The sequence below is a fragment of the Myxocyprinus asiaticus genome, chromosome 29, assembly GCF_019703515.2.
Source record: "Myxocyprinus asiaticus isolate MX2 ecotype Aquarium Trade chromosome 29, UBuf_Myxa_2, whole genome shotgun sequence".
NCBI lineage: Eukaryota > Metazoa > Chordata > Actinopteri > Cypriniformes > Catostomidae > Myxocyprinus > Myxocyprinus asiaticus.
The window spans coordinates 292636-305000 of NC_059372.1; the positions used below are offsets into that span (position 1 = coordinate 292636).

The 12365-nt window shown below is 40.8% G+C and overlaps 1 protein-coding gene across 1 annotated transcript in view; it reads right to left on the reverse strand.

The window, feature by feature from the left end:
- Positions 1-288: 288 nt before the first annotated feature.
- The window catches only part of LOC127419818 (phosphatidylinositol 4,5-bisphosphate 3-kinase catalytic subunit alpha isoform-like), a 32292-nt gene continuing 20215 nt past the window's right edge, over positions 289-12365 (reverse strand). The window contains exons 12-22 of the mRNA XM_051661577.1: positions 11008-11089; positions 10595-10759; positions 10383-10486; positions 9617-9788; positions 8939-9045; positions 8702-8823; positions 7761-7839; positions 4278-4448; positions 3317-3434; positions 3092-3243; positions 289-2894 (exon numbers count right to left, since the gene is read on the reverse strand). Coding sequence (XP_051517537.1) covers positions 2621-2894; positions 3092-3243; positions 3317-3434; positions 4278-4448; positions 7761-7839; positions 8702-8823; positions 8939-9045; positions 9617-9788; positions 10383-10486; positions 10595-10759; positions 11008-11089 — 1546 coding nt within the window. The 3' untranslated portion in view covers positions 289-2620. The remainder of the gene's footprint in view (positions 2895-3091; positions 3244-3316; positions 3435-4277; positions 4449-7760; positions 7840-8701; positions 8824-8938; positions 9046-9616; positions 9789-10382; positions 10487-10594; positions 10760-11007; positions 11090-12365) is intronic.

Consider the following 12365-nt stretch of genomic DNA (forward strand, 5'->3'; position numbering starts at 1 on the left):
TTTCGATTGGCTGGTTTCTACAGATTCAAATGGACAAATGAATCATTGATTGGTTGATTGTAAACTCGCAGAGATTTTGATTGGCTGGTTTCTCATTCACAGTGTGCCGTTTTCATTTTCTTTGTTTCTGCAGTGTTTGTGGAAGACTAGCACTCCATTCTGGGTAATATCTCTGATATGACCTCACTTCCTGTTTGCTTTTGAGGTGGCAGTGCCAGTCAAAGCTTGACCTTTGACCTTGATTGATAACCTGAGGATTGTAAACTCTCTTTAACTCCTGATTCAGTGATGACATCATCTTCATCATCAGAGTCTGTGCGGAAGTTTCAATTCGTTCCCACGAGCCTTTGTGCACCATTTCGTGTTCTGGAAACTTCCTGTTGCTTTTTAAACCACCTCAGTGGTTAGTGTGTGTGTGTTTGGCATGTATCTGATGGTGTGATCAGGGTTGGAGACTAACTAGCTAAAATTAGAGATGCTAACTACACTGTTCAGTAGTGTGACAGTAGTTCAGTTATATTCATAATAGTGTCGCTTTTCTTTAGTAACGAGTTTATTTTCCAGCGAGTAGTGCTGTAGAGTCACAAAACTCTTAATTTGTCACATTATATTGTGAACACAGCAATCGAGGGAGTAATCAAACACACTCACCTGAACTGTCCTGTCTCTCTCTCGTGCAGCTCAATTTAAGTGAATCAGTTCTTTCAGACAGTTCATGTAAATGAATCAGTTACAATAAACAGTTCCCTTTTATTAAGTGTTGGGAAATCTAGTTAATTTTAGTGAATCAGTTTGTTCAGACGGTTCATGTAAATGAACTAGTTCACATAAATGATTCACTATTTCTCTTGCGCAGACTTAAAGGGGTCATGACATGTGGAATCAAACTTTCCTTGGTCTTTTGACATATAAGAGGTCATTGTAATATAAAGACATACTGTACATTTCAGAACTTAAAACTACCTCCTTAATAGAAAAAGAGCATTTATTTAAACCAAGCTGCAAAAATGTCTCGTTTGGAATTTGTGGAACATGTGACGTCACAAGGACCAAATACATCTGCATATGCAACACTTATTTCTACATCATTGCACCCTTGGCCCTGCCCACTGGTGCTCAATCAGTCACACAGGTGAAGAGGAGAGAGAGATGGGTCTGTCATGGGCAAATTCATCCAAAGTGGACTTTGGTAATGGACACATTACACCTTCATGTGGCTGTCTGGATTTAAAAACCGCTTTGACTTATTACACATCACGCGCCACTTTTTAAAGATGCGATGTCAAGTTATAACTCTAAAATGGAGACCCCCATTGTGTTTCATTCAGCTGTGAATTCATTCATTTCTTGCTGTTGTGCTGTTTTGAAGGCGTCCTGGACCGTTTTTGCACCCATCTGTGCTATTTTTAATGTTGGTCTTCTGTAAACATGCACTACATGGATGTCTTTGTGTTGATGCATTTACGGCGATGTGCGGCACGTTTTAAGAGCAGTACAAGCGCAACTTTTAAAAACGTGTCTCATTCTGCTGCCACTGACTGGGAGAAACATATGTAGTCCTGTGTGTAAACAAACCGGGAAAATGTGAGAAGTGAAGACCAGCGTATCTGCTTTGCCTGTTGAAATCTGGTTGAAGCACCCAACATCACTGTGGATTGTATTACGTTTGTGAATTTAGAAGATTTCAGTGTGAATTTCTTGTGAAACAGTCACAATATGACTTAGTTTTGCAAAGGAACTGTTATTGAAAGATGGGACAGTTAAAATTGGACTATTGGACAAAAAAACGTAAGTAACCAATTCCATTTCACGCATGTTTCAAACGTCATGACTGTTTGATCAGTGGACAGTTTGATACATTCAGATGAAATGTGTTGGGTGTACGTTATGTGTTAATGTTGTGTGAAGTTTGCTCATTTTCTTTGGATTGAGTTTCAAATATGGCTGTATTGGAAGGACTGCATGATGTGAGCAAATCACGATAGTGGGCATTTACATTGAAGTCTTAAAGGGCCAGGCAGTTTAAAACTGAGCGTTTCTAACAGAGGGCCAGAGACAGGGTGGTAAATTAATTATTATATTACTAAATTATGACTGTTCTGGTGCAAAAAACATTTACTAACAGTGGACCTCAGGGAAGATAATACAATTATGAAAAAAAAGAGTATGCCATGACCCCTTTAAAGCTCATTTGCTTTCTTTTTTGAAGTGATATATTTAGTGTACTGCTGCTGTTTATCACTATATTTTGACTCGGCTATATAAAATAGATTCTGGATTCTTTAAATAGCTTCAATGTAGTCAGCTGCTGTTTGTTAGTAACTTGTAGTATAGCTAACTACTTTTTTCTTTTTAAAGAGTAGTTAGAATGCAGTTTAACAACATATGAGGCGCTTCTTACTTGGGAAGATACAGTTTCAAAGTACAGTAGCTTCCCCAACACTGTGTGAATGTGTGTGTGTGTGTATTGTGTGTGTTAGTGTTAGTTTAGCATGTGTCTGATGGTATATGTGTGTGTATAATGTGTGTGTGTGTGTGTGTGTGTGTGTTAGTGTTAGTTTAGCATGTGTCTGATGGTATATGTGTGTGTATAATGTGTGTGTGTGTGTGTGTGTGTGTGTTAGTGTTCATTGGGCATGTGTCTGATGGTGTGGAATATCCAGTCCATCTTTGTGGTCCAGCCTCCATGATGAGCGTCATTCATTTGTTTGGTAAAGTATTCCAGTGCGTCCTGCTGGTTTTTCTCCAGCGCCAGAGTTTTCCGCAGATACGCGATGTCATCAAAACTCTGAAGCTCCGGCATCCCACATCCCAACAACAGAGAGAAGAGATTGATGAAGAGACTCGCGTGCTGACGGATGGCAAGATACGCTTTATAACACATCTCCTGAAACCTGACAGATACAGACAGCAGGAGAAGAACAATGCTTACTTTTTACACATTTACATTTACACACTTCGAGTAAAACGTTTGGACACACCTACTCATTTTCCATATGTTAATAACAGCTAAACGTTTGACTGCTAGTGTAGTTTATGCATACTAAACCCATCCATACTCTATGAAGTGATGTGTGTGTGTGTGTGTCACCTCTCAAACTCTTTGGTCTTTGTACACTCCTGAACTCCTTTACTGATGACAATCAGGAAGTCCTGTGTGAGAACAAACGGCACTCGCTCTCGTTTATAACCAAACTTCTTCTTCTTATGATCCAGGAAGTGACCAAAATCTATATGAAACAACTGCACAAAACAAGTGTCTCTAAACATACAGCTAAACCACTGACAACACACTTTAGTTTGTGTGTGTGTGTACCTGTCCGTTCTCTTTCACCATGATGTTGCTGTTGTGTCTGTCTCCAATGCCCAGAATAAATGTGGCCACACAGTATCCAGCACATGATCGGGTGAATAAATCAATTGCTCTGTCATAACTGACAGAGAGAGAGAGAGAGAGAGAGAATACACTTCAGACCAGCACTGTGTGCGTGTGCATGTGTGTGTCTGAGTGTGAGTGAGTGTGTGAGTGTGTGTGTGTGTCTGTGTGCGCGTGTGTGCATGTGTGTGAGTTTGCGTGTGTGTGTGTGTTTGTGTGTGTGTGTGTGTGTGTGTGAGTGTGTGTGCGTTTGTAATGATGGTCTTGATTCTTTCCAGTGGCCCAAATATTTTGATTGTATACAGATTGGTTCACTGACTTCAGGTTCAATGTCTCTTCCTGTAGTTGCATCATGTCACCAGTAGGTGGCGATCAGCGAACGACATTATAGATTAAAATCGTAGCATCACGACATATAACTATCAATAGTCTTGAAGTCGACCACTGGTTCCTATTTGAGATTTATTCTTTCTCCTGAATAAATTTAGTTTATAACTACTGCAGACAATGTCTCAAAACTAATGATAAACAACAAGGATTTCTTTGTCAGTAAATTCTATCCTGAAGTATGATTGAACTAAATCCTCTTGATTTTATTCATGCATTATTATGCATTTAACCTGCTAATTTTATTTTCATAACATAACTAATTTAATCTTATAATGCTACAACCCTAAACCTTTATTCTCAAAACTTTATGGCTTTGCTCTTGTAAAAGGCTTATGAGAAACATAATTCTTGTAATGTTTGGACTATTCTCGAAATCTTAGATTGTTATGTCATTAGAGACAGACTGTAGCTGAGTTTATACTACCCATACTACTCTTACTACAGTCCTTCTGCTCTATTTAAATATGTCATAAGAGTAGTATGTTAGTATGTATATTTTGTGTGTCCTTACGCCTCTCCCTTGTTTTTCTCTTTGATCCAGTGGTGCAGTGTGTTGCTGTTGAACTGTAGCGCCCCCTTCAATCCTCCTTTACACTGAATCTGCATGATGGTATGAGAATTCTTCACCACCTCAATGAGACCCACACAGTCACCTATAGAGAGACAGCCATACGGCAGCATTCTACACACACATACACACCAGTTAATGCGAGTCCTGCACTGTGATTGGTTAATATGTGTGTGTGAGTACTGCGCTGTGATTGGTTGATGTGTGTGAGTACTGCGCTGTGATTGGTTGATGTGTGTGAGTACTGCGTTGTGATTGGTTGGTGTTTGTGCGAGAACTGTGCTGTGATTGGTTGATAAGTGTGTCAGTACTGCGCCGTGATTAGTTGATGTGTGTGCGTGAGTACTGCAATGTGATTGGTTGATGTGTGTTCGAGTAATACGCTGTGATTGGTTGATATGTGTGTGAATACTGAGCTGTGATTGGTTGATATGTGTACAAGTACTATGTTGTGATTAGTTGATATGTGTGTGAGTACAGCGCTGTGATTAGTTGATATGTGTACGAGTACTGTGCTGTGATTGGTTGATATGTGTGGGAGTACTACGCTGTGATTGGTCGATATGTGTGCGTGAGTACTGCGCTGTGATTAGTTGATATGTGTGTGAGTACTGTGCTATGATTGGTTGATATGTGTACAGGGCTGTGATTGGTTGATATGTGTGCGAGAACTGTGCTGTGATTGGTTGATATGTGTGCGTGAGTACTGCGCTGTGATTGGTTGATATGTGTGCGAGAACTGTGCTGAGATTGGTTGATATGTGTGCGTGAGTACTGCGCTGTGATTAGTTGATATGTGTGTGAGTACTGTGATGTGATTGGTTGATATGTGTGTGAGTACAGCGCTGTGATTAGTTGATATGTGTACGAGTACTGTGCTGTGATTGGTTGATATGTGTGGGAGTACTACGCTGTGATTGGTCGATATGTGTGCGTGAGTACTGCGCTGTGATTAGTTGATATGTGTGTGAGTACTGTGCTATGATTGGTTGATATGTGTACAGGGCTGTGATTGGTTGATATGTGTGCGAGAACTGTGCTGTGATTGGTTGATATGTGTGCATGAGTACTGCGCTGTGATTGGTTGATATGTGTGCGAGATTTGTGCTGAGATTGGTTGATATGTGTGCGTGAGTACTGCGCTGTGATTAGTTGATATGTGTGTGAGTATTGTGATGTGATTAGTTGATATGTGTGTGAGTACTGTGATGTGATTGGTTGATATGTGTGTGAGTACTGTGATGTGATTGGTTGATATGTGTGTGCGTGAGTACTGTACTGTGATTAGTTGATATGTGTGTGAGTACTGCGCTGTGATTAGTTGATATGTGTGTGAGTACTGTGATGTGATTGGTTGATATGTGTGTGCGTGAGTACTGTACTGTGATTAGTTGATATGTGTGCGTGAGTACTGCGCTGTGATTGGTTGATATGTGTGCGAGAACTGTGCTGAGATTGGTTGATATGTGTGCGTGAGTACTGCGCTGTGATTAGTTGATATGTGTGTGAGTACTGTGCTGTGATTGGCTGATATGTGTGCTTGAGTACTGTGCTATGATTGGTTTATATGTGTGCGTGAGTACTGCGCTGTGATTAGTTGATATGTGTGTGAGTACTGTGCTGTGATTGGTTGACATGTGTGTGAGTACTGTGCTGTGATTGGTTGATATGTGTGTGAGTACTATGCTGTGATTGGTTGATATGTGAGTACTATGCTATGATTAGTTGATATGTGTGTGAGTACTGTGATGTGATTGGTTGATATGTGTGTGCGTGAGTACTGTACTGTGATTAGTTGATATGTGTGCGTGAGTACTGCGCTGTGATTGGTTGATATGTGTGCGAGAACTGTGCTGAGATTGGTTGATATGTGTGTGAGTACTGTGCTGTGATTGGTTGACATGTGTGTGAGTACTGTGCTGTGATTGGTTGATATGTGTGTGAGTACTATGCTGTGATTGGTTGATATGTGAGTACTATGCTATGATTGGTTGATATTTGTGCGAGTTCTGTGATTAGTTGATATGTGTGTGAGCACTGCACTGTGATTGGTTGATATGCGTGCGAGTACCATGCTGTGATTGGTTGATATGTGTGTGAGTACTGCGCTTTGATTGGTTGATATGTCTGTGAGTACTGTGCTGTGATTGGTTGATATGTGTGCGAGTACTGCGCTGTGATTTGTTGATATGTGTGCAAGTACTGCGTTGTGATTGGTTGATATGTGTGTGAGTACTGCGTTGTGATTGGTTGATATGTGTGTGAGTACTACGCTGTGATTGGTTGATATGTGTGTGAGTACTACGCTGTGATTGGTTGATGTGTGTGTGTGTGTGTACAGCGCTGTGATTGGTTGATATGCGTGCGAGTACTGTGCTGTGATTGGTTAATATGTGTGCGAGAACTGCGTTGTGATTGGTTGATATGTGTGTGTGAGTACTGCGCTGTGATTGGTTGATATGTGTGCAAGTACTGCGTTGTGATTGGTTGATATGTGGTTGATATGTGTGCGAGTACTGCACTGTTATTTGTTGATATGTGTGTGAGTACTACGCTGTGATTGGTTGATATGTGTGCGTGAGTACAGCGCTGTGATTGGTTGATATGTGTGCGAGAATTGTACTGTGATTGGTTGATATGTGGTTGATATTTGTGCGAGTACTACGCTGTTATTTGTTGATATGTGTGTGAGTACTACGCTGTGATTGGTTGATATGTGTGCGTGAGTACAGCGCTGTGATTGGTTGATATGTGTGCGAGAACTGTGCTGGATTGGTTGATATGTATGCGTGAGTACTGCGCTGTGATTAGTTGATATGTGTGTTGGTACTGCGCTGTGATTGGCTGATATGTGTGCTTGAGTATTGCGCTGTGATTAGTTGATGTGTGTGTGAGTACTGTGCTGTGATTGGTTGATATGTGTGTGAGTACTGTGCTGTGATTGGTTGATATGTGTGCATGAGTGCAGCGCTGTGATTGGTTGATATGTGTGCATGAGTACTGTGCTGTGATTAGTTGATATGTGTGCGAGTACTGCGGTGTGATTGGTTGATGTGTGTAAGTACTGCACTGTGATTGGTTGATATGTGTGTGAGTACTGCGCTGTGATTGGTTGATATGTTTGTGTGAGTACAGCACTGTGATTAGTTGATATGTGTGCGAGTACTGTGATGTGATTGGTTGATATGTGTGTGCGTGAGTACTGTACTGTGATTAGTTGATATGTGTGCAAGTACTGCACTGTGATTGGTTGATATGTGTGCGAGTACTGTGCTGTGATTGGTTGATATGTGTGTGAGTACTGCGCTTTGATTGGTTGATATGTGTGCGAGTACAGCACTGTAATTAGTTGATATGTGTATGAGTACTGTGCTGTGATTGGTTGATATGTGTGCAGGAGTATTGCACAGTAATTGGTTGACTCACCGCAGGTCCAGTCCCTGATTCTGCCAGATATTCTCCATGATCTTAATAATCTGGAGTGTCAACATGTCCTGCCGTAGATCTGAAATACACACACACACACACACACAAGTTTCATAACAGCTCCTACATATTATAAATGGGATACTTTGAGTGACTCCAGCCAGGTCTCATAAGCAACCAAATTGGCCCAGTTGCTAGGGAGGGTAGAGTCACATGGGGTAGCCTCCTTGTGGTCATGATTAGTGGTTCTCGCTCTCAATGGAGCATGTGGTAAATTGTGCGTGGATTGCGGAGAGTAGCATGAGCCTCCACATGCTGTGAATCTCCACGGTGTCATGCACAACATGCTACGTGATAAGATGCGTGGATTGACGGTCTCAGAAGCGGAGGCAACTGAGACTTGTCCTCCGCCACCCGGACTGAGGTGAGTAACCGCACCACCACGAGGACCTACTAAGTAGTGGGACTTGGGCATGCCAAATTGGGAAGAAAAATAAATAAATAAACAAATAGGATAGTTGCAATCCAGGATGTTGATTGTTTGGTACAGTGTTCCAGTTATGTTAAAATACACAATATAATATTAATCACTATCTTTTATTGAACACACACACACACCCAAACACACACACACACACGATTTGTTTTATATCATTGTGGGGACCTTCCATAGACTTCTATGGATTTTATACAGATCTAATGATAATTTCTATCCCTTAACCCTACCCCTAAACCTAACCCTCTTAGAAACCTTTTTACATTTTCAAAAAAACATTGTTTAGTATGTTTAATAAGCCATTTCCTGATGGCTGTTCCCCACAATATAGGTGATCTCAGGTTTTACTATCCTTGTGGGGGACATTTGGTCTCCACAATGGAAGTTAAACATGTACACACACACACACACACACACACACACACACACACACACACACACACACCATCTCCATTTTTAAAGATGATTTCATTGTTTGTGAAGAGCAGTTCACTCATGATATCTGGATTCTCCCAGTTCAACCAGAGCGGACGCTTCGCTGAAGACATGATCCGACACTCCTCTAACCTGAAACACATGAGACAACATTTAAAAATACATTCATCAGCAGTAGAGGACGTGTGTGTGTGTGTGTGTGTGTGTGTGTGTGTGTGTGTGTGTGTGTGTGTGTGTGTGTGTGTACCGGAGGTTCCCGAGCTGGTGTACAGGGTTCAGAGGAGAAACAAAACCCTGCAATGCATCCATGTAATCTGGGCGGGACATGTGCTCCACCAGGAACTTCATCTGAGTCTGAAACAGCCAATCAGAGTTCAGAATGAGCTTCATTCACCAATCAAATGTAGTTTATCAATTCAGACAGAGGTCTTCTGATTGAAACCATCAGAACCTCCAAGAAGCAGCAGCAGATCAAGCAGCACTTACAGGTGTGTCTTTATTATATGTTAAAATACAGTCTCATATCTCAGAGACACATCAGTAATCCATTGGTAGTTTGACTTCCTGAAGAGTGTAAACTTTCAAAACAGTCATCTGTTTGTTCACCTTCTGACTCAAACAATGGTGTGAGTTTGGGGCGGGACTATCTGGTTGTTCAACCAATGGCAGGTGGAAATGGAAATATTCGTTTTGTGTCACTAGAGATGCAAAAATGACACACTTTAGCTTGAAGTAATTCCTCATTTGTTACCATAAAGAAAAAAAATAATTTTTATCTACTTTTTCAGCACTTTAAATCTAGACCGACTGTATTCTGCTGCTGCTGTGTGAAGGTCAGTGAAGTGTTCTGCTGATAATGTGTGTGTGTGTGTGTGTGTGTGTGTGTGTGTGTGTGTGTGTGTGTGTGTGTGTGTGTGTGTGTCACCTTCTGCGTCTCATCTTTCTTCTCTTGTTTGAGAGTGTCGGTGAGGTTCACTAGTTTGTCCATGGCCTCCACCTGTCTGTTAAGGTGTTTCAGGTACATACCACATGCGCGACAGAATGCCTCCAACAGCAGCCCAAACCGCCGAGACACCGTTTTATTATGCATCTCAGACCTACATACACACACATTATAAACACACATTATAACTAGGACTGTCAATCTTTTTAAAAAAATCATCTAATTAATTAAATGACATGTGAATTAATTAATTTTATTATATACAATTAATCACATATCAATATTTGCTGAGAAACGTAATTCGATATATTATAATTAAATAATTATATAATATAATTGAATAAATATATTAATAAGGGCTGTCGTTAATTCAGTGTGATTAATTATATAAAAAAATACAGTGAAAAAATAAATAAATTACACAATTAATCATGTCCCTGGACCATAATAAGGAATATTCCATCTTGTAGTACCACCTGTTTTCTCCAGGGGGCAGTAAGTGAAACTCCAGCTGTATAGGCAATGAGCAGCTTATACAGAGAACAAACCAACATGTTCTTGCGTTCAAAACACAGCTTGATGTTTTCTAAGTATTAAACTATGTTAGGCTTATCCCTATCATTGGCCTACAGCGATTCATTTTAATATTGTGTTCATCAATCTGTCCGAGGAAGACATCCTCACACTGAATTAATATATTAAATCGACAGCCTTAATTCTAATCATCATCGTCATCAGTCTAACTCACTTTAGATGCCAGAAGAAGAAATGTCCGATCTTCTGATTGGTCAAAGCTTTCTTGATCAGGAACCGAGCCAGTGGATTGTCCAGATACATCTCGTATTTTAACACCTGAAAACACACACAGATTATAGCGGTCAGCTGTAAACAGGGACGCAAAACTGAATTTGGAAATGTTGTAAAGCACACACACACACACACACACACACGCACACACACCTGTACGAGCTGCAGCAGGTATTGACTGAGTTTGTCGTCTGTCAGTCCCTGAATGAGGCAGCGCAGCGCAAACTCACGAACCATCGGATCCGGAAAATTACAGTCCAACAACTCTAGAGATGATTCAGGCTGCATCAATGGCCAATCCTTCAACAGACAGTAGATCTACAGACAGACAGACAGGTGAGTCATCTTTAGCTTGCTCACTGAGGGTCTAAATACAAATATTATTTACATATTTATATAATTATTTAATTTAAGGCACAATTTACAGTCATGTTGTTTATTAAACCACACTATTATGACTCTAAGACACTGCAGATATTACAGTTTCATTTTCTGTTAATGCATGATTTTCTGTAACGCTGCGTCTCAGGATGCAGGTGTAGTGACATATATGCTCTCTCTCATACCTGTGACACTTCATCTCTGGAGTTCCACTTGACAGACAGCAGGAGTTTGGGAAGACTTTCGGGAATATTCACACAATAATGCCTGAATCACAAACACAACTCACAATCATTCCATATGAAGCACTCACTGTTACTCCCGACTCTTTTATGTCATTAAAGGAATTAACTTTAATATTGTTAGTGGTGGTGTTTTAAAGAGGATAAATATAGAGACACAACTTCTCAGAGAGATTTAGCATGCTAAAGCATCACTGTCAAACACTGTGAGACACTGACCCCGTTTCCACAAGATGTGTTTCAGGTGATCTGATCACAAAAACCACATATGAATGTGGTCAAAAACACACGTCCACATCACATTTGAGGTGTAAATGCTAACCCGTCCTGTATGTGTCCCGGCAGCAGTGAAGCTCCACCCCTCACCTGTCAATCAACCGTTCCGCTAAAACAAGAGTTTAAACTTTGCCGTTTACGAGCGACTTTAAAAGGAAATAACCGTTCGTTCTGAAAAATAAAAAAAGCAGATACACACACAATCAGGAGATCTTCACGGATCTTTAGTGTGTTTGATATCACCACAGATGACAATCACGAACACCTGAAGCTCCTTTAATACAGGTAATACTGTAAAATAATGGATAATTCTGCCTGACATGTTGCGTTTGTGCTTAGATTAGACAAAGAAGAAAATACAATATTATGTACACATTAAGCCATCGCACCACTGATATATACTAAAATTAAATCTGAATTTCAAACCCCAAATATTTTAACCATGAAAAACCTATGCTCGAGAGAGACATGGGAGGATTCACAGGAGAACATGCTACACAGCTCCTGGTCCAAGCTCTGGTCATTTCAAGACTGGACTACTGCAATGATCTGTCTCTCTTGATTTCACTCCACTGGTTACCTGTAGCTGCCTGCATCAAATTCAAGGCTTTGACTCTGTCCTTCAGGACAGCCAGTGGAACCACACCCTCTTATTTCAGTTCACTTCTCCAGGTCTATGCTCCAACTCGCTCTCTACGGTCTATGAACGAGCGACGCCTGGTGGTCCCATTACATAGAGGCTCAAAGTCTATTTCACAGTCGTTCACTTTCTCTGTTCCTCTGTGGTGGAATGAACATCCAGCCTCCAAACGATCTGCTGATACCATCTGAACATTCAAGAACCAGCTGAAAACACATCTGTTCCACGAGCACTTAACCAACCCACACTAACTGCACTTACTACTGCACTTAACCTGCACTTACTGTACACACACACACACACACAAAATCCTTCTCTGTCTCTTTCTTCTGCACTAGCACCTATACTACTCCATCCATCTTGAAAACTTGACAGTACAACACTG